Source organism: Pygocentrus nattereri, chromosome 16, assembly GCF_015220715.1.
Source record: "Pygocentrus nattereri isolate fPygNat1 chromosome 16, fPygNat1.pri, whole genome shotgun sequence".
NCBI lineage: Eukaryota > Metazoa > Chordata > Actinopteri > Characiformes > Serrasalmidae > Pygocentrus > Pygocentrus nattereri.
In genome coordinates, this window is record NC_051226.1 from 15,800,692 (window position 1) to 15,828,494 (window position 27,803).

Genomic DNA, 27,803 nt, shown 5'->3' on the forward strand with positions numbered 1-27,803 from the left:
GACGGTTGTTCTCCGGATCCCCATAAGCAGACAAATCTGACTTTTGTGAGTGCACTGAAAAAATCTTTAAACAGAGCTCAGGCAAAACTTGGTGACTCACGTGTTTTCTGAGGCTGTGAGTGAATTATGTGCTATTTTCATCATATCTTCATCAGTATAATGTTGATTTTGCATGAGACCTAAACACTGAATCAGACCATCTTTTTGATTTTGTGAGTGTGATGTTAATACCTAAAGACATATGACATGTCTAGAAAAACTCTTGCCAAATCTGCCCTTGTACCTCCCATGCCATGATTATTTTAGGCTTCACAGGACAACTCGCAGTAGTGCACGCTCACCATATTTTAGCACGTTTATTTTTACTCTGTACTCAGTAACATTACTTCTCTCAGTTTTAACAAGAAATATTACCCAGTGCTGCTTTGAGTTGGAAATGTCATATAAAAATTAATTATTACCATTTTTGTTCCATGAACCCAAAGAAATGTCATATGTGGACCTCAAGAAAAGCGAAGGATGCACTCTCAGAAAAAAAGGTACGACACTGTTACTGGGGCAGTACCCCTCTTGTCACTGTGGTCGTACCCTCAGGGGTACACCCCAGTACCTTTAGTCAGGGAACATAACTGTACCATAATCCACTGAAATTATATTTTCTAAGCTGTACTGACTCCACACACCCCATCTCGTCTACAGTCTTTTTATTTTAATGTTCTGATTTAAAACATTTGGTTATGAAGAGGTACAAATACCTACTTTTCCACTAGGAAAAACTCATATAAGGTACACCATTGGACCTTAAAACCACTGTTGTACCTTTGAGGGTACACTTACATTGTTTGTACCTCGATGAATGAATCATGTGCCTGCATGGTACATTTATTTCTAACAGTGTACGAGCCCTTTAAATGTCATAGTCTATGTTAGTTGGAGTCTTGGTGTATTATGAATTTTAATAAAATGAACAACAATTTGAGATACATATGGTCTGTTATAATGAATCTTTTGGGTGATGAAATACTTGTACTGACTCCCATACAGCGCTTTTCTGGTTCAGTGAGTGTAAAATCTGTTTTGTTTTGTTTTTTTTAGCACTCACATTCAGACTGGGACAGTAACTAGAGCTGGAAAAAGACCAGGGAAAGTCATGATCATAAACATAAAACATGCACAGAAGCTCTGAGGAGTTTTTGATTGCAACAACAAACAAGAAAGATAATTCTGATTCCTTTGAGCAATAGTATGATAGTGAGTATTAAATGATGTGCACTCTGGAGAAAATTGCCTCTGGTTTGTCAGGCCACAATGAGACCTGTCACTTGTTAAAATACTGAAAATATTCAGGAATGACGCTGGTCAGTGCAGCTACAGAACTCAATAGAAACATTTTAGTGTCTGTAAGTGAAAACAGCATTAAATGCTGTATCATAGTACAAGCAGTTTATTTCTGTGTTTCATGAATGATTTTCATTCATATTCAAATGAATTCATTGCAATTAAATCTACAGCACCCCTTAAAGACAAAAACATGCTGCCCTACATTTAACCATACAGAGAATGAACAAATGACTCACTCATAACCAATTAACTCAACAATGACAACAAAACATCCATGACCAACAAATGGCCAACCAAAGCAAAATTCCTGAGGGGGGCTTGACTCAATCAGACTGGATATCTGCATGTAACTTTCCTATTTATAAAATTTGAAGGAGGACACCCAGGCCCCATCCTCATTGACCTTTGCACCACTGTATAGTTAGTGTCATGCCCATATTAGAAACTTATGTATGAGAAAATCACAGCTAATGCATCATTTGGTAAACAAAAAGGTACAAACCTGATATGTTTTGTCCTGTGTACATCTCCTCACAAGTGTCACAGTATCCCACGAATTAAGATCACTTAGTAGTCAAAATATAAATAGTCTAATACTATCACTCCTGCACATTGAAATGGCATTGGATGAAAGTAAGTTGACTGTTAAACCAAAGTACTTTTATATAACAACATGGTATGGGGCATTTTGGTGAGGTTGCCTGTCTTATGATGTCAATTAAGTGAGCAGCTCATTATTCATTTTTCAACTTATTAATGACTTTGTAATTCAGAGGATCCAATGATGTTCAGAAGAAAAATGTTCAATACAGTTTTAGGCACCTTAGTAAATTACTTTGAAAAAGCTGGGCTGTAAGCATTTATTTCCTCAGAAAAACATTAATATGAGACTAAATACAAATGACATTAAAATAATATGTAGTGCTTTTACGCACGTCAGGATGTTCACTTAACTTTATTTTAAAACCTTTCCTCACGGCAGTCAGTATTATTTGTATTTATCATCCAATACACGGTTTGGCTAATCAATGCTTCATTAAAAGGCCCGTAATCTACATTTTTCTTGCATTTTACTTTTTTCCCCTGAGGACCTCTTTGGTTTACATGACCAATTTTAAACTACTTTTAATCTTTTTGTTAAACAGGCTGTTTTTGTTATTGTACCTTTAAGACCAATTAGCCACTATTAAGTACACCTATCTACACTCATCCGTTTTATCAGCTCCGTTTTTATCAGTTCTATAATTACAAACTGTAGTCGCTCTCTGCATACTTTATTAGCTCCCTTCTATTAACTCCCAGGGGACCACCACAGAGCAATTCATTCCCAGCACTGAGATTTTAAACAATGTGCCCACTTAAGGTCCACTCTATCGGACACACCTACCTTGTTGGTCCACCTTGTAGATGTAAAGCCAGAGAAAGCAGCTGATCTGTTGCTGCATGTGTTGTATTGGTCATCCTCTAGTCCTTCATCAGTGGTCACTGGATATTTTTGGAAGGTGGACTATTCTCAGTCCAATAGTAAAACTGAAGTGTTTAAAAATTCCAACAGCACTGCTGTGTCTGATCTATTAGTATTAGCTGAAAACACACTAACACATCACCATCAACATGTCAATATCTGTTTTGTGGTGGTCCTGTTAGGGTCCTGACCATTTAATAACAGGGTAAAAGGGGGCTAACAAAGCTTACAGAGAAACAGATGGACTACAGTCTGTAATAGCAGAACTACAAAAGTGTATTGAGTTTCATTCAAAAAATAATCCAGGCTGAAGGATGCCTTATAACTTTAGCATGAATGGGCGAAGTAGTGGGCTGGAGGTTAGGGAACCAGCCCTGTGACCAGAAGGTTGCCGGTTCGACCCCCTCGGCTGACAGTCCGTGACTGAAGTGCCCTTGAGCAAGACACCTAACCCCCAATTGCTCCCCAGGCGCAAGTGTGCTCACTGCCCCCTAGTGTGTGGATCCACTGCACTGTATGCATGCACGTGGGTGTTTCACTGCACGGATGGGTTAAATGCAGAGGTCTAATTTCACAGTGTGCAAACACAGTGACAAATGGTTCTAAATTCTAATTCAGTAGACTTAACATGGGAGTAAATGTGATCACACATGTTTTTGTGACTACCTGCTGATTATAACTGCTGTTGGGGTGCCCAATGCCAGGGAGATACTCAAGTTATGACAAAAGCAAACCAATATGTAGCCATTTCTTAACGTGTAGAATTAGGCAATTTTGTGAAAATATATGTCTCCAGACAGTCATTGGGGTGAATCAAATATCAGTAGATATTTGACTAACTGAACAGTTATGCAGTCATCAAAGCACTACCATCATCCAAGGCTGTCTGTAGAACAATCAATGACATCTTTTATGGTTCATGGAAATAGCATGATAAAGTCATGTTACCTCAAACACCTCTCATATTAAAGTGCAATCTCTCGGAATGACCATTTAAGAATGAGTATTTAAGAATGCTTTGGTTTTTTACTTGTTTATAACAAATAAACAAGACAAATAAACAACAGAAATACATCTCCCCTCATCTCTCCATCTCCCCCCTCCCATCCTCACCATACACCATCTACAGCGGGACTGTGGAGAGCATCCTGAGCAGCTGCATCATCGCCTGGTTTGGGAATTAAACCGCTTCTGACCACAAGACCATACAGCGTATAGTGAGGACAGCTAAGAAGAACATTGGGGTCTCTCTGCCCTCCATCATGGACATCAACACCACACACTGCATCTGCAAAGCCACCAGCATTGTGGACAACCCCATCCATCCTTCACACAGAATTTTTTCCACTGCTGCTATCTAGCACAAGGTACCGAGGCATCCGTGCCATCACTGACAGACTCTGCAACAGCTTTGTTCCGCAAGCGATCAGGTTTTTAAACTCACAAGGACGGATCTGAAAGCACCCCCCCCCGCTCACACACACAGACACACACACACAAAGACACACAAAGACACACACACACATTCTTTTGATGCTCTACTAGCACTATCTGGAACATTGCTGCTAACACTGTGTTTCCACTGTTTACTCAAGTTTTACTACCTCAGTAATCGCTGTGTTTATGTATGTCATCTGACTGTGTCACTCACTGATTACAGCATGTTTAATATCTTTGCACCTTGTTCTCACCACCTCATGTCCAGAAATGTGTGCTGTGTTGGTGCTGCACTGTCCTGTCTGTTTACTGTGTCTAATGTCTGTTTAATTTGTCGTATTTATTATATTGTTTCTAGCTTAATTTTTGTTGTTTTTAAACAAAGGTTGCACTTTGTACTTTTTGTTCATAATTTCACTCCACTGTGTACTTGAACAGACATAGAATGACAATAAAAGTCTCTTGACTCTCTTGAAATACAAGAAACAAATCTTAAGAAATCAAAAACTGCACTGAAAACCATTATATAGTCACATCTTAGCAATTCCCTGTCACAAACCACATGCATTCCTTGTTCAAAAGCCAGACAAAAGACAAAAGCCTTTGTTTGAACCATTTGTAATTTTCTGCCTTCAAGACTGGTCTGATTGCATGAGTTCTTTTGTTGGGATATAAACTGAAGTTGTGTGAATATCTACAAATCTGCTGTTTGTCTGTGGCTAAAACGCTGACTGAAGTAAAACAAAGGTTTTGTGCAAGTGTGGGACAGACATATTAACAGGATCAGCAAAGAGTACAAGAGTTAGGCCAACTTTAATGCTCCAACAGCTCATGAATGCTAGATAATCATATATTATCTAACCAAATTCAAACTTAAAGGTGAGCAAAACCAGTGAATGCAGAAATAAACACTCACTCTTTTTAACTCACAAATAAGTGTTAATTATGAATTTAATCATAAAGTTAATTATAAAGCCAAAATCTATGTTCTGATAACCTTCATGGAAGAGAATTACTACAGACTTTTGTGAGTGTTCACTTCTCTCTCAATGTCTCTAGTGATTTACAAAGGATTGATGAGGGTCATGTTGATGAGACTGATCAAATCTCTGGTCTAATTAAGCATCTTCTACTGATAGCTCCAGCTCAGTGGGCAGCATACTGAAGACTGAGCAGGTCCTGCAATTATTAATCATAGATTCATTGTATCAGTTATTCTGATGAAAGACCAAGCATATCCTTCACTGTCTCTGTTTTATGCTTCATACTGCTTGAAGAACTTTGTGTTCTTGTTTTGGTCCTTGTTATTGCATAATTAAAATGTTTGGTTAAGAAATAAACTCCTACTGAACAAAAGATGAATAACATTTAATAGCTTCCTCAAATAGGCTAATTAGGCTGATGTGTGAAAGTAAGTGGTGACAGTGACTCAGCTGTCAATTCTCAATGGTTTAGATTCAGGAATCAAACTGCATGTTTTAGTGCTTCAGATTCAATGACATGATGCTACAGGACTGCCTAGAGGGTCAACTTTTGAAAAGCACATATATAAACGGATGCTGTATGGAAAAACAATTCAAAAAATGTTAAGAAAACATGATCAGCAAATAAGAGTACATTCTTTAAACGCTGGATAAATAATAACACGGTACAGAAGGAATGTCCTGAGGTGACATATCATATACTTGTCCTCATAACAGCCAAGGAACTAAACTTCCATCCACTACTCATTACCACTATAATTCCAATTGTTTTGAGTGTTTTTTTAATCCACATTAGCTGTAGGTGGCATGATAATATAATGGCAGCCAAGTGAAAGTGAGAGGGAGAATGCCAGAATATCATGACAATTTTGGCCACAGTAGAAAATCTTCAAGCATTTCCACAGTATAACCTCCAAATATGTCAGCCATGCTTTTACAGAATTAGTCAGTTGACTTAGAGCTACAGTCAGCCTTTTTGGTGGTACCACCAGACCACCTGGGTGAAATCATGGCATCAACAAATTTTAGAACACTATTCTACACTATTCATTTGGAAACATATTTTATATATTACTTTTGTTGTTGTTGTTATTACTAAATTATGGTCAATTGGAGAACAAGAATTAATAACCTTAACTTGTACAAAGGCTATGATGCGCTCCTAAAAATACAGTTGCCAAAAAGAGTTCTTTGGCTTTGGCACAGAAGAATCATTTTTGGTTCCCTAAAGAATCTTTCAGTGGACGGCTCTTTAGGGATCCAAGCCAGTTGATGGAGACATCACAGATACCAACGTTGTGCATACATCTTCTTCTTCTTCTTTCGGCTGCTCCCTTTAGGGGTCGCCACAGCGGATCATAATGTCAGCAAATGTGGGGTGGCCTGTGTATTATTAGTGATGGTGTATTCTTTTTACAATACACTCTGCAGTTCATAGTTAAAGAGAATAATTTCTGTAGAAACACTGTTCTGTATAACCAATGTACATTTTTATGTTGTACAAACTTTTTTCTAAATTCTGGTTGGACTGTCAGGTATTTAAGAAAGCTCAAATAAATCTCCATTTGATTTTAAAGCAGTGTGAAGAGTTGATTGCAGGAAAAAAAAATTCTGTGATTAAAGTTGACTGTAACTACATGCTACAAGACTACACTGCTCATTTGGCACAATCCAGCTCCCCTCTGTCACACACTGATCAGATCCATGCTTTATGTAGGATGTGAATTTAGTGCATCTTTAAGTTTGTCAGAACTTTTGCCACCTTTTATGTGAAACTGCAACCAATAAAATAAAAAAGGGAAACCAATCAGAAACATTTTAGATTAAAAAGAAGAATAAGAAAAAAAAAATTATAACCCGATTGCATAACTGGGCGTAATACTGAAATAATGCTTTGTTGAAGCAGCTTTTGATTTTATTACAGCACTCATTCATTTTTTGGGAAGAGTCTATCAGGTCAGCACATTATCGACTTGGCAATATTTCCTCACACTTGCAAAAATGTTCTAGATTCGTCAAATTGTAAGGACATCTCTTGGCTCTCTCTCATCTCCTATGCACAGAGTCAGGTCTGGACCCTGGCTGAGCCATTCCAAAACACTAATCCTTTGATGAATTGTTGGGTGATTTAACAGATATCTATTAACATATATATGTATATACACTCACCAGCCACTTTATACACCTTGCTAGTAAAAGGCTGGACCGCCTTTTGCCTTCAGAACTGCCTTACTTCTTCATGGCATACTTTCAACAAGGTGTTAGAAACATTCCTCAGAGATTTTGGTCAATATTGACATGATGCCATCACGCATTTGCTGCAGATTTATCGGCTGCACATCTACAATGCGAATCTCCTGTTCCACCACATCTCAAAGGTGCTCTATTGGATTGAGATCTGGTGAGTGTGGAGGCCATTGGAGTACAGTGAACTCGTTGTCATGTTCAAGAAACCAGTTTGAGATGATATGAGCTTTGTGACATGGTGCATTATCCTGCTGGAAGTAGCCATCAGAAGATTGGTACACTGTGGTCATAAAGGGATGGACATAGTCAGCAACAATACTCAGGTAGGCTGCGGCATTTAAACAACGCTCAGTTGGTACTAAGGGGCCCAAAGTGTGCCAAGAAAATATCCCCCACACCATTTCGCCACCACCACCAGCCTGAACCGTTGATACAACGCAGGATGGATCAATGCTTTCATGTTGTTTATGCCAAATTCTGACCCTACCATCTGAATGGCACAGCTGAAATCGAGACTCATCAGACCAGGCAACATTTTTCCAATCTATTATTGTCCAGTTTCGGTGAGCCCGTGCGAATTGTAGTCTCAGTTTCCTGTTCTTAGCTGACAGGAGTGGCACCCGGTGTGATCTTCTGCTGCTGTAGCCCATCTTCCTCAAGGTTCGACGTGTTCAGAGATGGTACTCTGCATTTCTTGGTTGTAACAAGTGGTTATTTGAGTTACTGTTGCCTTTCTATCATCTCAAACCAGTCTGCCCATTCTCCTCTGACCTCTCACATCAACAAGGCATTTTTGTCCACACAACTCCCGATCACTGGCTATTTTCTCTTTTTCTGACTATTCTCTGTAAACAAAAGAGATGACTGTGTGTGAAAATCCCAGTAGATCAGTAGTTTCTGAAATACTCAGACCAGCCGGTCTGGCACCAACAACCATGCCACATTCAAATTCACTTAAATCACCTTTCTTCCCCATTCTGATGCTCGGTTTGCACTTCAGCAAGTTGTCTTGACCACCTCTTCATGCCTAAATGCATTAAGTTGCGGCCATGTGATTGACTGATTAGCTATTTGTGTTAACAAGCAATTGAACAGTTTGTTCAAAACTTGTTCAAAATTCCTGCGACTCTTTTAATGTTGCCATAGGCCTCTTGGCAGCTTCCCTGACCAGTTTTCTCATTGTCTTCTCAAATAATTTTGGAGGGATGTCCTGTTCTTGGTAATGTCACATTTTCACACTTATGCCATATTTTCTCCACTTGTTGAGGACTGTCTTCACCATGTTTCATGGTATATCTAATGTGTGTGTGTGTGTGTGTGTGTGTGTGTGTGTGTGTGTGTGTGTTTTCTTTTTCTTGAACCACACATATGGTCACTGGTGCTGGTGCGATGGTGTATTTTTATTTCTGCTATCAGTGGCTCAGAGCTTCTTACAATAACACTGTATCACAAGCATGTACAACATCTCAATGAAGGCCACAGATAAAGCATAGAAAAAGTAACTGTGGTTGAAGGGGAATAGTTGGTTGCACGTAGTTAGAGGGGAAACCTGCACTACTGGTTTTTGGTAGCTTTTAAGTGTTCATTTTATCCTTCCTACCTGGTCTGGAACCAGACTTATGGTCAGCGATAAAAGAACAAAAAAAATCTGAGATAACTTTAAAAGGCCATAACAGAAACCACTCCTCATTGAGTATACACCACTGAACAGGACAGAACAACCTACAACACCCATCGTTTTTACGTAATTCAATCACTGCAGTACCATAAACTAGAAAGAAAATTAAATCACTAGTGTAAGGCAGTACATAAAGGTAGTCAATAATATATGACAATATGAAGCAAAATATGTGAGCACAACGAATGTGGCAGTAATGCTGGGCAAAGCAAGTGAAATATGCATTGTTCAAAGTTCTTCTCACATTTCTTTATCTTCACTTGAATTATTTACATATAGGTAACGTTGGGCGTGAAAGGCTAGACACTAAACATATCCACACCAGTAGCCACACCCAGCACTGTGTGTCAGTGTACTGACAATAAGCTCAGGTTCAGTGAGACTAGGTGTGTCCTACAGGAAGTGCTGCTTCTCCCCACCTGTGATCTTCGGCCTTTCCACTACACAAGAATGACTGAACCGTGTTGAAACGCGATACATCTGCCTGACTGAGCTGATACTGCAGCTTCAGTCTCAGTCAACACATGTGAGTGTCCCTGGAGAGTGCTCAGTGAATGCACTTCAACCAGGACTGACCTCTGCATGATGATAATGCATATTTTAAATTCCCCATACCAGTCTCTCTTTCAGTTCACAAATGCATTATGGTCACTATACTTATAGATTTAGATCTTTCAAATCTTTGCAAAAGATATGCTTGGTTTCTTATTGTTCAGTTGAATCTATTTTTGTTTCTTTGGATTGCAAAATTAAGCTAAATTACAATTACTAATAAAAGCAACATTTACAACTAGGGCTGTATGCTATGAGAGTGTCTGTAAAACATAAGACTTCGCGTTATTGTTTACTATAAACTGAGCTCTAGGCCCTTTTTTGCCAAGAAAACCAGCACACCCATTTTTCTAACATGAGGCTTGAACACTGAACATAGTACACCAGCCTGCCACCTTAATTCTAATGATCATTCAACCCCAACTTCAAGACATTTTCACAATACATTACATGCATCAAAAACTGTTTGAATACATGAACGTTTCACATACTTCGCTGTTCTAAATCCAGTTAAACAGGACTAATCAAGCTCTCTTCATCAAGAACATGAAACTGGCCAGTGTTTTTAAAGTACCAACAATATCTACAATATGAAGAACAGTATAGCGACATAAATAATCGCAATAATGATAAATATCATCATGTTGCCTAACCCTTTTGAAGCTCAATAAAATAACTCTACATAAACTTATATTTTAATATACAACATGTTGACAATTTGTTTATGGACACTAACTTCAAATTTGTGTAAGGGTATATACTAAGCTAGGAGGCATGCTATTAAGCACACAGGTAGAAAATTCACAAATCCCAGGTGTCTTTGGCAGCCTCCTCTGCTCATCGTGGCTCAATATCAGTTACAATAAGCTTGTTTCCACTGGCCATGGTGTCACATTTGTACACAGTTTATAATCACAGTGGATGCAACTCTCAAAGGATTTCTGTAATATAAGGAATTATCAGCTTCCCTTAATTGAATTAACAATAAAAGTAAAATAAACCAACAAATATTTTATTGCTGAAAAATAGAACATTTACATTGTGTGGTCTTAAATGCTGCTCCAGTTTGATTAGTGGTATATAAATATGCAAGTGTTTTTAGTTAAGAATTTTAAATTCCAGTTTGGCCTGCTATTTTGTCATTTTAGGTAATGGATATGTGCTTGTGTGATTCATATGTTCACTTAGCTCACACAGTGTGAACTTTGAGTGAAAAAATAGGAATAGGAATAAACATATATGATCTCTGCATCCCTGATGTTGATTAAAAGCAGGCGAAAGTGCTGCATTTTTGCCTTTAGCTGTAAAAGAGGCCTAACTGGTGCAGACTAACCTGAGTCTGGTAATTCCAGCTGCAGTGGGGGAGGGACACACTTACACCTGACTCTAAGCTCCACTCCCCCTGGACCTCCACTACTTGTTTATCTTCTCTTCTGTGTCTTGGATTTGCAGTGAGATCTTTTTTAACTGTCTTTTCGGGATTTACGTTTTAAACATTTGTTGTACATTACAAGAGAATCTCTAGAATATCTTTCACTTTTCCACCAAAAAAAACAGCCCTAATTAATTTTACATAATGTTTTCCAACTGCTCCAAATTCATCAGAATTTTTTGCTGCTGTCCCTTTGATGTATGTAAATGACTCCCGTTCTGATTGGCTGTCCTGTATTGTGCCGCTCAACAAAAAAAAGCAACACAATCTGGGCCAAAACTCTCCTTATAACATCAGGGTGAATGGGCGGGGCTTAACTGCTGCAGGGTAAATAGATGGATATATGCAAATGTGTTTTGTGAATATCCATATATGGACTGCATGGACTGACAAATCAATGATGTACTTTGATATTTTAACAATGTTTACATACAACATCAAACTGTTCAATTAAAAAAGTGGTAAAAAAGGTTGTTTTCTACGGCATGGGCCTTTTAATGTTTCAGAATAGAATGGTCTTACAGAGATGCTTTCACAGCAAATGTTATGTAATACACAAAGTCTTGGTAGGGGGTCTCTTAAATTACAGTGGGGGCAGGGGTAACCTTCGTCTAACAGTCTAATCCTATTCTGATATACCAATGGCAAGAAAACAAAACAAAAAAGCATCTGAATACCGTACTGCACAATAACAACCGGGTTCCTAAAGCTAAATACAAAAACCTGGTGATTCAATGATTGATTGGATTTAATTTCATGCTGAAAGTTCATTATGTGGTAAAGAAATGAATGTACATGCATATTCTGATGAGAGTAGCCAGCTGGTCGAGGTCATCCAAACCAAAACAGATGGAATTGCAGGATTTGCCTCTTTACCTCTAGCAGGGATTAGATTATCAAGCAACTCATTAGTCTGCATTAAGGAGTGGACGAGAAGAAGACAGAGTAAAGAGGAGGTGATTTATTTATTACTGTTTTACCTGCCTTTAATTAAATAATTTACCTGCCTGACTGAAAATTAGGCCTGCCTTATATAAGGTTTGGGTTTGGTCGACACTGGCTATTGTATAGTGCCCCCAGCAACAATGACCAAGCTACCACAGTAACAGCCCCCAGTGATGGTAAAAACTCATTTAATGGCAGTTAAAAAAAAAAAAATATATATATATATATATATATATATATATATATATATATATATATATATATATATATATATATATATTTATATATATTTATATCCATCCATTTATATATATATATATATATATATATATATATATATATATCCATTTATTGATTTGTTTCATGCAAACTACAGCAGTATTCCCACAAGTGAACAATACACAACTTTGAGTTGTTTTTAATCCTACATTAGTACCACATTCTACAGTACCTAACATTGATGAGATTGCTCTAGAAACACGTACTACGTCTCTGTGCTGCAGGTAGATAAAGACACCACTATGGTTCAGTGTACATTCTAGGACATCTTCACGCCAACAGCAAATTTCAGACTGGTTTAATCAAATGCATAAGTAAAAACATGTCTCAGCTCTCATTCATCAGGTAAGCAGGTTATTTCAAACAGCCACAGTGAAAAAGGCAAAAGGCTGAGCTAAGTGGCCACAAAACCCTATGAGACATTCACAATTCTGTTCTTTCTTACTAGACTGAGAACACTTTCATAGCCAAATGAAAGATTACAATATACTACAACCACGACTTTTACTGAACTGCACTTCATTATGTTTGTTTTTTGGTTTGTTTGTTTTTTTTTTTTTAAACAAAGACTCAACTCAGTATCGCTGTGCTTTCTCCCAGTGTAAGGGGCCATTGGAAAATTACAAAACAAAATGATAAAGAAAAGGAAAAAAGCAGCCCCTACAACCCAGTTTACGTTATTTTTCAAAACAGTATCTAACCAAGTGTACCTGGTCAACAGCACAGGCCTACACTATTTAATTTGAAACCATACAGTGTTGTCTCGAGAGATTTTTGGATACAGAAAAAAATAGATGGAATGCTGCTCAAAATAAAATAGGCTATGATGCAATATGATACACTGTTTTACAATTCAACGCAATACAATATGTTGTATTAGTATCATTGCAAGCATTCAACAGCTACGTCATTACTTCAGCACACAAGAGACTCGACAGATCGTTCTAGAGATTGAAACTGCGATTTATAACTACAAACTCTTCGTTTTGATTCAGTCTCATCAATAAATAAAAACGGTTCAGCTCCAGCCTTTTAGATACGTACATGTACAGGCCAAAATACAGATTATAATATGTTTAATTTTCAGCTCTACTATCTATTTTGCTTAGTTCACGTGTCCCCATTAAGCACTCTTAACAGCAAACTAAGTTACAGAGAGTCATTATACAGTAAATACATGCCCTGCAAATCCATAACGTTCTGTTACAACCCAAATATAACTGACTAATCTATCTGAAGCGCTAAACAATCAAAAGAATGTATAAAGGATTGAGTCATGTGTAGGATTAGTAGCCTAACAACATGAGCCAGTCAGGCTTGTTTTCAGTCCCTGAAATAAATTTTCACAACACTGAAATATTACAGCACCACAAAGAGTTTTTTCTCTTGTCTTGATACATTAGAAAAAAAGGAGATGAGACAACAAATCTGAAGGAGGAATGGCTGATTAACGTACAGGGTGATTTTTAAATATCCTCCATTATTCAGTGCACTGATAAAGGAAACAATGAGGCATGGAATAGAAAATGACAAGCTTCACTCAGCATTTGGGAATTCAAAGCAAGTTCATTCAGCTGTGAGGCACCCATGTTTTGCCACTAAAGTTATATAAGTTGACTGAATCGTGGCGGCACCATACACAGAATTTAAAGGGCCCATATCATAGGGAAAAATACAACAAAAACAAAAAACAAATCCTAACTTTTTTTTTATTTTATTTTTGAGTCTGATGTGGTTTGATGTGCTGTAAACACTGCCAAACCTTCAAAACGTAACATTCACAGCAAGTCCATATGTGGAAACTTAGCTTCAGAAAGATGGTCTGTTTTGATCGTGTTGCTTCTGTGATGACACGAAAAAAACACAGTACATTTACTATTTGGCCTACAGCAGTTCAGGCACCTGTCCACGTTGACCTTATAAGGAGCGTTTCAGCCTGAACTGCTTTTTGAATGAGCCACAACACAGGTCAGCCAATCAGAACCCAGATCGTTTACATATGAGCATGAAAAGAGCCCTAACACAGTCTGTTTACTTTGAAGGGACAAAAGGAGGTCGTGTGAAATTAATTATGACTGTTTTTGGCACAAGCAGCTATACAAGCATCACAGGTGGACATCGGAGAGGACAATATAAAGAGCTGAAGAGAAATGTAGGATACAGGCCCTTTAAAATATCCATGACAGCTCATTGCTGTAACGTCTGAAAATGAACAGGCAGCATAAGAGGAGATGTGCCCTGACTGTCAACACACAGCAGCGCCTCCAGTTCATCCACAGTCACAATAACTCAGTCCCGGCTTACAGTGTAAAACGTTTTGTGTACAGGAGAAAATGTGATAATAGTGCAGCACATCTCTAAAATGAATATAGCTGACTAATCTCAACAAAACAGCCGCTCATTCTCTTTACATACAGAGCGTCTGTGGTGATGCACCGAAACTACCGGCAGACCGAAACTACCTCACCTGTGTACCTGTCCGTATGGAGGTGACTGCTCTAGTAGGAAGTTTCAGCTAGTGAGCTACATAAAGAGCACAGTGAATTCATAGAGACGCTTTGGGAACAATTTTGTAACGTATGTGGTAAAAAAAAACATCTGTTAGTAATTAGCCTTAAGTCACTGGTCAGTGGCTATAAACATGGGGTAGCTAGCTACTGTTGTGGTTTCAAGCAGCGAAGGTTCACGTCCAGCGATACAAACAGAAAGGATGATGTTCGGTTCTTGTTTTTTTAGTAGTGAAAATACACAATTATCTGTAGTAAGTACAGAGTAAATATCTAAGAAAAGGACATTAAAACACACAGCTACCAGAGAAACTCACCTTAGTGTACAGCTCGTTCACTGACATGGTCCCAGGAGAACTACAACATTAGCACGCTGAGTTTATAGCTTCCTTGCCGCTTGAAAATTAAGGAAATAAGATTTCCATCAAGTTTTATAATCCAGGTAAAACATGTCCCGTCACCATTCCTTGAGTCCTACGTCCTGGTAGCGGTTAACAGTCCCGGGTTTGTACTTTTGAACTCGCACGGAGAGAGATAGTGAGACCGCGCTAGCCCGCTTAGCCGCTTGGCTGAGTGACCCTTGCCTCCTCTTCACGGCAGGTGTCTTTCTCTCTCCATTACGTCTGATAAGTTCAGAAATCCCTCTGACCACCTGCACCTTTTCTACTACTCTGTATGGAACAAAGCAAGTATGTTTTGTCTCTAGACCTTACAAACAGTTCAAAGGGACCGATTAAAATGATTGGGGAAAGTAGTAGAGAGCAGAGCTAATTTAAGTTGCTGTGTTTCCTTTCCGTATCCATTGACTCCACCACAGTGCCTGAGAGCCAAAGCTCAACGGCTTCACCTGACAGAGGCAGCGGACTGCAGGCCCGAGAGCGTCATCTGCAGGACAGCCGGGGCGCTGCATTACGGTATAAACTAAAGGTTTTATGTACACAATCAAAAAATGGCTCAAGCGCTCTTTCGTGAAGCGAATAGTTCTATTTGGAACCATACGTTCTGTATAGAACCATTTCATGCATAAATGGCTCTTTAAATGGTAAAATATGTCTTCAGATTGATGGAAAATGAGCTGTATAAGGCTCCGTACAGAACCTTGTTGAAAATGATTCTTTATAGCACCAAATAGGGTCAAGCTTGTAACAATAGCAGAACCCTTTGATGATACATAGAACCATTTTCAAAAGGTTTCTAAATAGAACCTTTCATATTCTCTGTCAGTCAGAAGAAGTATTTCATTATGCGAAAACAATCAAGTAAATAAATCAATATGCTTCTATATAGAACTCATGGTTCTAATAGAATCGTTGGCTTGAATAACCATCTTTTTAAAGAGTGTAGTAGGCCAGCGTTTCTCATTCCTGCCCTGCACACTCCGTTAAAGATGTGGTAATTAGTTAAAGGCAGGAATGTTCTCATATGCTTCACTATTGGTTCTATATGCGAAGAGTGCAAATGTGGGAATTACTGACGTATTATTGTCTTGTTGTCTTGTTGTCATTCAGTTGATTTGAAATGGTGCATTGTAGAGAAACTTGCCAACTCAGGTTATCTTTACAGTGGTAGTGACAGGAACCAGCGGTCATGATGTTAACAATGCAAATAAAGACATTTAATTTCTGTCCATAACGACCAGTGAACTTAGAGGTTTCTTCTGAATTTTCATATGTAATATTAATAGTGATAAAATCTAATTCTTTGCATATTATTATGGCATGGAACACCCTGTATGTACCTCTTATTCTTTAATTTAATATTTAAAATTTAATAAGTAAATATGTTTTAGGATTTATAATAGGACCCTTCGACCCTGAGGGAGAAGCGGCTTAGAAAATGGATGGATGGATGGATTTATAATAGGACTAAAATAAAAAAAAAGAATTGTTAAACAATACTTCAGGTATGTGGCAGACTGTATGTAGCCATTTTTTGACCAGTGAAGGAACTATTAGAGGTATTAAACCACCTCTGATGTCTGGTTCCTACCACCACCACTGTAAACAATTCTGACTCTGTAGGTTTTTCTAGAATGGAGCATCTCACATCAAACCACTCTGAATCACTTTGTATTACATCTTAATGATGTAGCTATGCAAATATTTGAAAAAATAAACATTACTAGAATACTATTTTAATATACAACTTGAAAATGTAGATATATATATCATGACTTTGTTCAACAGTCCAGGTTCTTCTTCTTTCGACTGCTCCCTTTAGGGGTCGCCACAGCGGATCATCTTCCTCCATCTTGCCCTATCCACTGCCTCCTCTACTTTCACACCAACCATCTCCATGTCCACTTTCACTACATCCACAAACCTTCTCTGAGGTCTACCTCTTCTCCTTCTACCCAGCAGCTCCATCTCCAACATTCTTTGCCCAATATATCCACTATTCCTCCTCAACACATGTCCAAACCATCTCAACCTGGCCTCTCTGGCTTTATCTCCAAACTGCTCCACCTTCACTGTCCCTCTGATCTGCTCATTTCTAATCTTGTCCATCCTTGTCACTCCCAATGAAAATCTCAGCATCTTCATGTCCGCCACCTCCAGCTCAGCCTCCTGTCTTTTAGACAGAGCCACAGTCTCCAAACCATATATCATAGCAGGACGCACTACTGTCTTGTAAACCTCCCCTTTCACTCTTGCTGCTATCCTTCTGTCACACATCAGCCCTGACATCCGTCTCCACCCACTCCATCCTGCCTGCACCCTCTTCTTCATCTCTTTTTTGCACTGTCCATTGCTCTGGATGGTTGACCCAAGATATTTGAAGTCATCCACCTTTACGACCTCTACTCCTTGCATCTTCACCTTTCCTCCTGCCTCCCTCTCATTCAGACACATGTATTCCGTCTGGTCTCTACTGACCTTCATTCCTCTCCTCTCCAGTGCAAACCTCCACCTCTCCAGATTCTCTTCCACCTGCTCTCTACTCTCACCACAGATTACAATGTCATCTGCAAAAATTATGGTCCAAGGAGCCTCCTGCCTGACCTCATCTGTCAACCTTTCCATCACCATTGCAAACAAGAAGGGGCTCAAAGCTGATCCCTGATGTAACCCTACCTTCACCTTGAAACCATTTGTCACTCCAACTGCACACCTCACCACTGTCTCACTATCCTCATACATGTCCTGCACCACCCTAACATACTTTTCAGCTACACCTGACTTCCTCATACAGTACCATAGTTCCTGTCTTGGCACCCTATCATATGCCTTCTCTATATGCACAAAGACACAATGTAGCTCCTTCTGACCTTCTCTGTACTTCTCTACCAACACTCTCAATGCAAACATTGCAACTGTGGTACTCTTTCTGGGCATGAAACCAAACTGCTGCTCACTGATCTGGACCTTTCGCCTTCGCCTTGCTTCAACAACTCTTTCCCATACCTTCATGGTGTGGCTCTTCAACTTTATACCTCTGTAGTTACTGCAGCTCCGCACATCACCCTTGTTCTTAAAAATGGGGACCAGTACACTGCTTCTCCACTCATCAGGCATCCTCTCACTCTCCAGGGTTTTGTTAAACAACCTGGTTAAAAAGTCCACTGCCTTCTCTCCTAAACATCTCCATACCTCCACAGGTATGTCATCTGGACCAACTGCCTTTCCATTCTTCATCCTTTTTAAAGCTGCCCTCACTTCCACCTTATTAATTCTCTGCACTTCCTGATCCACTATCTCTCCCCCCCGTTGTCCTCCTCTCTTTACTCCTTCTTTACTGTCCAGCCTCTCATACAGCTCATCATAGGCCTGAGCCTTTGCCTTTGCCACTATTCTTTTCGCTATGCGACTAGCCTCACAGTACTCCTGCCAACTTCCTTCATCTCTCTGGTTATCCCACTTTTTCTTAGCTACCTTCTTCTTCTGAATACTCTCCTGGACTTCCTCATTCCACCACCAACTTTCCTTGTCTTCTTTCCTCTGACCAGACGAAACACCCAACACATTTTTGCCAGTTTCTCTCACCACCTTAGCTGTAGTTTCCCAGTCCTCAGGTAGCTCCTCACTGCCCCCAAGGGCCTGTTGCAATTTTTCCCTGCCTGCAACTCTCCTCCTCCTTCAGCTTCCACCACCTAATCTTTGGCTCTGTCTTCACTCTCTTCCTCTTCTTTGTTTCTAATCTCATTCTACAGACATCCACCCTATGCTGCCTTGCTACACTTTCCCCTGGTACCACTTTACAATCTCCAATCTCCTTTAGGTGGCATCTCCTGCTAAGGATATAATCCACACCTGTGTGCACCTCCCTCCACTCTTGTATGTCACCCTGTGTGTATATATATGTATATATATATATATATATATATATATATATATATATATATATACATATATACACACAGGGTGACATTATTTGCTTCACTGTGAAAACATTCAGCTGCACATTAACATTAACCTGACAACATATCATAGACAAACAGTCTGATGTAAGAGGTGAGTAAAGTTCTCCATTGGAAACTGTGAGAGTTAATGAACTATTCATTGCAGAGGTGTTTAAAAAAGCTGAAACTATCCTCAATATTGTAAAGTATCAGTAAAGTATTTTTACTTTAATCAAGTAATGAGTCATAGAAAAGGAAAATCAATGAGTGTAAAAAGTATCTTGTCTGAAAACTCCTCAAGTTCTGAGTTATTTGTAGAACTGCAATGAAGTTCTTACTACTCCAGCATACATTAGCGTGGAACCATCTCCTTAAAGTACTTTGAACTAAATAAACAGCTAAAATTCAAATGTGAGACATAAGAGCAACAGCCAAGTAGACCAGGTGCAAAACCACCAGATCAGAATGAGACTAAAAGCAGTTGGAATGGGATGTGAATGACGTGGTGATAAAGATGAATGACTTAAATGGAACTGACAAGAGAACTGATTCCTTCCTGTGCAAACTTGAGTGCAGGCAAATTTTTAAAATACTCAAAAATGCAAATCCAACAAGTAAATATAATTTCAGTATGTTCTGTATGTTGTATGATTTACACACCATAATTAAAGTGCATTGTACACCGTTGTAGGCCTGTTTGTCTTTATATTTGTTTTATTAAACAATGAATAGTCTCGGCGAGGCTTATGGGCTCTGTTGGTCTGTTATCTGCAGCACGCAGAGAGCAAAGAGGGCATGTGTGAGTTACTGGGTGTAACATACGCTTGTCAAAATCTCCTTATTTTCCGTGTTGTAGGCACCAGAGTGACGTGTACATTTGCTTCAACGATACAAATCACGGTCTGGCCAATGTGGTGGACACATTAGACACACATACCTGTGTGATTATTAGCAGAATATGCCAACCTTAATCCCACACACCATGCTAAGAAATGAAAACAAAAGTAGAATAGAGTCTACTCAGATTAGTAAAGACTGTTTTACCTTGACATAAAGCTCAGGCTCTATCTTCATCTTCTCTTTGCCTTTTAACTCAAGATTGTAGCAGTATCGGTAAAACAGATGCTCAGAATCACAGGGCCGAAAAGCTTTTCAGCATATTTATTTCTTCTAAAGTCATTTTTAAAAGCACTAATATGGAGCACTAAGCTGAGAGTGTCACAAACCCCAGGCTGGGAGTGAACTAACTCCTGTAGACTTGAGTAACAGCCTAAGTGGCAAAATGGGAGAAGACAGAAATGACATCAGACAAATTGCTCCACTCCCAAACCACTCCTTCAACAGGTATGGGGTGTAGAGCTCTTTTACATGCTTCAGCAGTCATGGAATAGTCAAACCTGTAAAAACAGAAGGTGTAACACATGTGGTAATCATTTGAGCATGAAGGCTATTGGACAGAAGCTTACTGTCCATTCATTACATCAAATACTGCAATCCTGTGGTTCATCTTTCAGGATTTACCTGAGTCAGACCACCAAATGTAACGTAATATTCTCCTCGTCAATGCTGTCAAATGTGTTTAATTATAACATACTAAAGACAAATCAAAGACAGACACATTGTCTTACTGTTCCTTCATGAGTGTGTGCTGTGGGGGAGGGGGCGTACCTGTGTCACAGCAATAGTTACACAGCACAGAGATTAACGTGAGCATGCATAAAGGTCTCTACGGAAAACATGACTTAAGCTTGATCTAAGTGCCATATTTATTCCCTGGTTGAGTAAGAAGAACCTTTGTTATGTAAGATGTCACTTATTTAGCTGAGGACTATTCAGTTTGACCCCAATGAAATCCAGGCAGTCAAGTCAAGCAAGTTTAGCAAATATAGGTACATGAACAGACTGCAACCTAATCCACAAGTAAATGATCATCACCCAAAATAACCTTGTCTCCTGCGTGAAAACCTTTAAAATGAGTTTCGCAAATCTTTCAATTTTAAGATGTCCAATGAACAATAACTTTCCCTATAAACATTAGACTTCCAGTTTTAAGAATTTCTCATTTGAGCCCAAATAAACAATTTTTCTTAAAGAAAGTATTATTCTGCACACTGAAATTACAAGAGTTGACCAATAACATTTTATTTAGGGTCATTTTTTTTAAAAGGGCATTTTAGCATTGAGTTAGCTAATCATGTACTGTTAGCATTGTTAGGCAATAAGCTTATGCCAGGTTTAGCTGGAGGTGGGTCGATCTCTTCTCCTGAAGGGGTGAACTGCTGTAGTGTTGGAGACAGGCCTTGAAAGGATGTCCTGAATCTTCTGATTATACTTCTCCTGGTAGATCAAGCCCCTCTGGAACTCCCGCTCTTTTTCAGCCTTCTCCGCTTCACGTATTTGCTGTTGGTGCAACATCTGAGCCAGTAGATCAGTCTGGTATTCCTGACAGGCTTCCCTGAGACTGCAGAACAGGACATGTCAATCTCAGGATAGATAGATAGATGGATGCATAGATAGATAGATAGATAGATAGATAGATAGACAGACAGACAGACAGACAGACAGACAGACAGACTGGCGATATTCGTGCCTAAAACCCACCAAGTTTTTTCCTGTTCATCCAACTGCTTGTTTTCCTGGATTATTCTGTTCAGCTCCTCACTCTCCTTAGCAAGTTCAGCCTGTTTGTGAGCATTGCGCTCCACTGAAAAAAAAAGAGATAAAGAAAATCATAATCTTTAAAACTTTCCAAGAAATACTCAACAATTAATGAAACAGAAAAACGTGTACATTCTCAAAAATTGTGTTCATTTTCAACACTGTTTAACCTGCTTTGTTACCCGTTTTACCTATTTTGTGTCATATTTTAATCAGTCTTAACACATTTTGTATTAAAAGTAACTACTTGAGTGCTGATAGCTGTCCCTCGTGGAGAATTTTCCATTTTAAACGAGTGAGTGAGTGAGTTATAAGCTGGATCTATGAAGTGCTTTGCAGCAAAAAAACCTGTCTACTCCTTGATGAAGGCAAATGGAGATACTATGTAGACAGGCAGCAGTTGTTATCTGTCCTACCTGTACATGTTTTTACAATCTATTCCCCTAATTTATTTAGTTCTCCATTCACACAAGTCAGTTCCTTCAGCCTACAGATAATCTTCAGTATTTTCAATTTCATTATAGCAGGTCAAGATGTTTTCCCCGTTAAGTACTGAACACTGTTCTGAAGATTTAGCTTCTTCCTTACACTTTTCCTGGATTTGTAAGCGGCGAATGTCTAGTACATCTCTCATGAGCCGATCTCTGGCTTCTTTTTCCAGGCGCCATTGCTCCGCTCTACGTCTCCAGGTTTGCTGGAGCTCTGCTTCGATCAGCTTCTCTGTCTCTGCCTCCTGACGTCTCTGCTCCTCCAGCTGCTCAGCCAGGTACTGCCGATACTTCTGCTGCTCCTCGCCTAGTTCCAGCTAATAGAAATGTTTCACTAACATGAGCCTTAACATGCTACAGGCCAAAAGTATGGAAGCAAGTGATTTTTTAAAACTATTTCTAAAATATTTCACTGACTTCTAGTATTCAAGCAATATATATATACATATATATACACACACACACACACACACACACACACACAAACACACACACACACACATACACACAGCTAACTGTTAAGGCTCTTTAAATGTCTTGAGGAGGTAGACAGACACCTACTCATCAATTTCTGTGTGCTTACATTGGTTGAACTGTAGCCGAAACGCAGCTAATGTGATTTAATGTGATATTGCGATATGACTACTATCTACTTTCAATAGATTTTTGTTGGAAAGTGCATATTTTGTTGCAGTGCATGCTGGGGACTGTTTGTAGTGCAGAGCATCATGAAATCAGGCCAATATTAATAGAAAATTTAAATAATTTCCTGAGCCGAATAAAATTGTGCTTCACATATGGGCTGTAAGGTATTAACCAGACATCAACCAGTTTGTGCATATTTATTATTATATATTTAATAATTTAATAAACCTAATTAATATCTGAATGTGAGAGTTGGATTTATTACTTGGGTTGCAACAAAAGTCTGCAAAAATATCATGTTTAATTTTTTTGTCCATGTTTATTTTTTTGCTTCCAAACTTTTGGCGTGTAGTTTATGTATTTTCTGTTCACTTTTCTCTGAAAGATTTCAATACCACAACCACACACTGCATGGCTGAACTGAAAACTGCACACATGACTCTTCTAATACACAGTTCCTCTTTGCTTTAGTGTGGCATAATTAACTCTTACCTTTCTGAGAGCTTCTTCCTTTTTCTCATCCCTCTCATGTGTCAACAGTTGTTCCAGAATGCTCATGTCCAAGGCCAGCTCATCCTGCTGCTCCTGCGCCACTCGTTTCATCTTTAGCCGCAGGCAGAGGTCCAGCTGCCTGCGCCGGCTCTGCTGGCTCTGGAGCTTCTGCATGTGCCCCCGCTGTTCCTCCAGACGCAGCATCTCCCTCTGTTCTCGCTGAACAACACGGCACACAAGCAAGAAAAATTCAGAAAATAGACAGGAGCCAGGTACAGCAGCAGTCAAAACACAGATGAAAAAGCTTTAAACTAAATTCTATGTTTATGATTTGATAATTCTAAAAATATTATATATAAACATTAAATATTAAATATTATAGATATAAAGTAGAAAAATGTCTTATACAGCATTTTCACAAAGCCAACTGCAATGCTTTTCCAACAAACTTGAAGAAGATCCACATATTGTTGCAGTTGGAAAAAAGAATTGTTAAAAATAAATCACTTTGAAAGAATTTTTGTTGTTTTTTATGTAATTTGAAAATGGCAGTTTAAACTGTGTCAAAATTTATCATGAAGTAGAAATGCTTTAAACTGAAACATGTGTTCATTAATTTGTACTGAAAGTTTAAAATGTTTAAAATGTTACTTTTAATTAGTGTTTTAGAGATATGAGGTCATAAATTCAAATAAATTCACACATATGCATTTACATTCATGCATTTGACGGACACTCTTATCCAAAACCACTTACAATTTTAATCATACGTGACAGGTGTCCCTTATTCAGAAAATATATGTTATACTATTGTTATTCAAAGTACAGGATTATGTTAGTATTGGCATACACAGACAAATTTGCTCATTATTTAAAATTTTCACCAATATCTGGGCCTCTTCTTCTTTGAGTTGTTTGGCCTGCAGCCTCTGCTGCTCTGCAGCCTCCATCTGAGCCTGCAGGAAAGCCAGCGTCTGAAAGTTGCTCTCGCGCTGACGCTGGGCCTGCTGGTTCTCACGCTCCTCTTTGGCTAGCCGGTCACTCTCCCACAGCTGGGCAAAGAGCATTTCTTCACCCTGATGCAGGTGGCGCTCTTCCTCCCGCGATCGGATCTGTGCCGCTCGCTCCCTGCAGACCTCATCCTGTCTGCGGCGTGTCTGAGCAGCCCGCAGCTCCTCACACTGCTCTCTGAAACACAAGGAGGTGGAAAATTCCGGAGATCTTTATATCAATATTCCAAAAGATAAATGCCATAAAAGGGCCATAGATTACCTTTCAAAAGTTTGAAATCACTGTTTAAAAGTTTGGAATGAATAGTTTCAATAATAGAAATCCAGTCTGATTGCAGATAAATGTATAACATGATTCTAATACACTAGTCCTGTGCAGCTCCAGTAGGATAGTAGCCTCTTTCTGCAGGGCCCCTAGTTGCCATTCTGCCAGTGGAATGGAAACCAGCTTGTACATTTTTCATCAATATAATCAAATATTTTTATTTAATGTATTTAATCAATACACTCCCTTTTATTTAGATTATTTGGGACAACTGATCTCTCTCTGTGTGTGATGTGTTGTGACTCTGCTAGCCCGCATTGCTCAACCACCCGCTGTGAAAAAACAATCATATGTACACCAGCCACAGTAAAATACCATTTAAACACATTAAAAACACTTTTATAAATGTTGAATTGTTTGCTCACATATGAAAAGATGAAAAATCCAAAGATGAAAATCCAGTTTATTTCAAGTTTTGTGAATTAGACACATCCGTCATAGAAATGTATTACATTAAAGTTGTTGAAAAACAAATATACAAAGCTCAGCAGAGAGAAGTCCAAAACAAGCATTATATAGCTACTGCAAAAAAATGATTATTATGACACAAACAAGCTGTAAATAAACATTTTAGATGTGTCCAGAATGATGAGCTTTAGAAGATACAAATTGACTAGGAAAGCTGTACAGCATTAAAAATTAAGTTATATGTCATAATACAATAATAATACATTTTCACAATTTTCACATATTTCACAAGTGTAGATCAAATCTCAAGGTGATTAGCTTGACAAAAAATGAATGTAAACAGATAAAGACTGTATATCGCTTATCACCTAAAAATTTATTGTTCATAGAATTCTTGAATTATTGAAAAAACATCTAAAAATGCATTTTAGCAAATAATTTGTAATACTTAAATCCACATAATGTATGTCATTATTGTATATGAAGTAACAACACTGTTACTACGGCTAGTGATTTCAAACTTTTGAATGATACTGTATCAATAAGATATTGCTCTATCATAATATAGATTTACTGAATTTTTCCTGAGTACACAAGCAGACTTGCTTTTGAAGCATAAGGATTTTGGCAATGAAGAAAATGTTTGTACCTGAACAGCTGATCGAGCTTATCAGCAACAATTTTCTGTCTTTCGTGCTCCCTTGTCTCTTTCAGATACCTTGCTCTCTCTCTCATTTTAGTTTGCCTCTCAAGCACAGTCTCTTTCTTCTCTTCTTGTTCTCTCAGAAATTCACTCTCCTCAGATTCCAGCATCTCCCGTAGCCTGTAAAAAGAGGGAAAGAAGTGAGAGAAATGCTAAAGAAAGGCTAAAAACCCAAACCTGACAGACCTCAATCAGCAAACCAAGGGCGTCTGAATTCAGTAATTGGGTTGATCAGGTGGGGTTGATTAGAGTTAGAGCTAAAGTGTGCAGGATGGTAGATCTCCAGTAGTCGGGTTGGTGACCACTGTTTTACCCAATGTAAAAAATAAAATCAGTTAAAAACCTTTCTCTCTTTTCATCAATGCTCATCTGATACTGTGCCATGGCCTCCTGGACACGCCTGTCTATAGTGGCTGACACCATCCGATGTTCAGTGTTTCTTTCCCAGCGCATTCTCAGGTCACAGGCACTTTGATCCTTGGTAAACTCCAGCACCTTATCCCGTATGGTCTCCTGTTTCCTTTGCTCAAGGATAAGGTAATCAGGGGGTCTGGATGATGGATATCGTGCCCTCTAAAAAAAGTAAATACTGAAAGAAAACCTCACACCAACAAATAACTGAAGCAGTATTGGCACTGACAATTTGCTTACCATGTTACCCTCCTATGCTAAAAACATATATTGTTATACAGCAATGTGCAAAGGTCAGAGGCTAATTTCCAGTCAAAACAGCAATTAAAAGTTATTCATTTATTAAACTTCAGGAAAAAAAGCAGAAATTTAACAGATAATTATACAGAAGCTTCAACAACTAAATAATACATCACATTTTCACAATTTAGTGTGCCAACTTTTGCCTTTATTGCAGCTTCAATTATTTTCAAGGGCCTTGCTTTCAGTTTTCAACAAAAAAAATCTGCAATGATATTTTTCCACACCACCAAAATTCAGTCTTAGAAGTTGGTTGAATTTTCTATTATCATGATCCCAGTAATCCCAAACAGATTTAATGATTTTAAGGGTGGTAATGATGTCTGGGGCGGCCCGGTGTTTGTTCTGGGAACAGCAGTAATTTCTTTGTTTGATTCACAAAGTATTTTTCTCTGTAAAGGCTTGGTACTGTAATTGTCTGGGGGTCACTGATCACTGTGCTGGGGAACTTTGGTTTACTGTACAGCAGAGGCCACAGAACTAAAATCAAATCTCTCAAACTCTAACAGTGCAGAATATATTTAATTTAAGGCGTTTTTGTAAGTTTTCAATGTCATTCACCCCTGACATTCTGCCGTTCTGCAACCATACAGTTGTGGAGTTTATCTGTATAAATTCCATAGAGATTCGCACAACAAACTTCGGTCCTGCTGACCAGCTCCTGTAGCGAGAACCTCTGAGAGGAGATAAAGTGAGCTCACCACTGCCACTGAATGAGGTGTAGGTCCGGTGAACTCCCGGCACCGTGCTCGGTGTCTCTGACTCATCAGCATGTTACAGTCGTAATCTTTAAATGAGAATATTGCTCAGAGAGACAGACTGAATTAAAACTCGAAGGGGAAATTGTTCCCAAACCACTTCTGTGTACGGAACTATTCTCCTGTAGCCATAGCAACGACGTGTGATGTCACGCCCCTGTCTAATTTTACAACTTCTAATAATAGAGCACATGCTTCAGTCAATCAATAAATCTGTAAAACTATAAAAAGCAATAAAAAAACTTTATAAGCATTAAAAACACATTAGCAACCTATTCTCCGTGCTGTCATTTCTGAGAGTTTATACGGTTCGCCGTGCTCTGTTTCAAAATAAGAGTCACTGAGTGTCTCCGCTGTTTTTTGGTTTAGTATGTAACTTTAGACTGTGTTTGAAATGGTT

General features: G+C 38.7%; 2 protein-coding genes and 1 long non-coding RNA gene across 7 annotated transcripts in view; 1 reads left to right on the forward strand and 2 right to left on the reverse strand.

Annotated features, from left to right (window-relative positions):
• myo5b (myosin VB) overlaps window positions 1-15,656 on the reverse strand; it is a 74,253-nt gene extending 58,597 nt beyond the window's left edge. For all 3 annotated transcript variants that reach the window (XM_037546021.1, XM_037546020.1, XM_017718932.2), the window contains exon 1: window positions 15,184-15,656. In XM_037546021.1, the coding sequence (XP_037401918.1) occupies window positions 15,184-15,210 (27 nt within the window). In that variant the 5' untranslated portion in view covers window positions 15,211-15,656. The remainder of the gene's footprint in view (window positions 1-15,183) is intronic.
• A 74-nt stretch (window positions 15,657-15,730) lies between these two features.
• LOC119265407 lies at window positions 15,731-23,593 on the forward strand. The gene is made up of 3 exons (XR_005131636.1): window positions 15,731-15,780; window positions 22,525-22,629; window positions 23,537-23,593. It is a non-coding gene; the product is annotated as an uncharacterized LOC119265407 (long non-coding RNA).
• On the reverse strand, window positions 20,770-27,520 carry cfap53 (cilia and flagella associated protein 53). 3 transcript variants are annotated; one of them, XM_017718934.2, is made up of 8 exons: window positions 27,347-27,520; window positions 26,278-26,507; window positions 25,881-26,054; window positions 24,373-24,676; window positions 23,489-23,707; window positions 22,452-22,668; window positions 21,807-21,909; window positions 20,770-21,666 (listed from the first exon to the last, which is right to left on the reverse strand). In XM_017718934.2, exons 1-8 carry the CDS (start codon window positions 27,416-27,418, stop codon window positions 21,441-21,443), a joined length of 1,545 nt encoding a protein of 514 aa, XP_017574423.2. In that variant the 5' UTR covers window positions 27,419-27,520; the 3' UTR covers window positions 20,770-21,440. The 3 variants fall into 3 exon arrangements, with proteins under 3 accessions (XP_017574423.2, XP_037401920.1, XP_037401919.1); XM_037546023.1 differs by having other exon boundaries at window positions 26,278-26,484; window positions 27,347-27,447; XM_037546022.1 differs by having other exon boundaries at window positions 26,278-26,523; window positions 27,347-27,396.
• Between the last annotated feature and the right edge of the window lie 283 nt (window positions 27,521-27,803).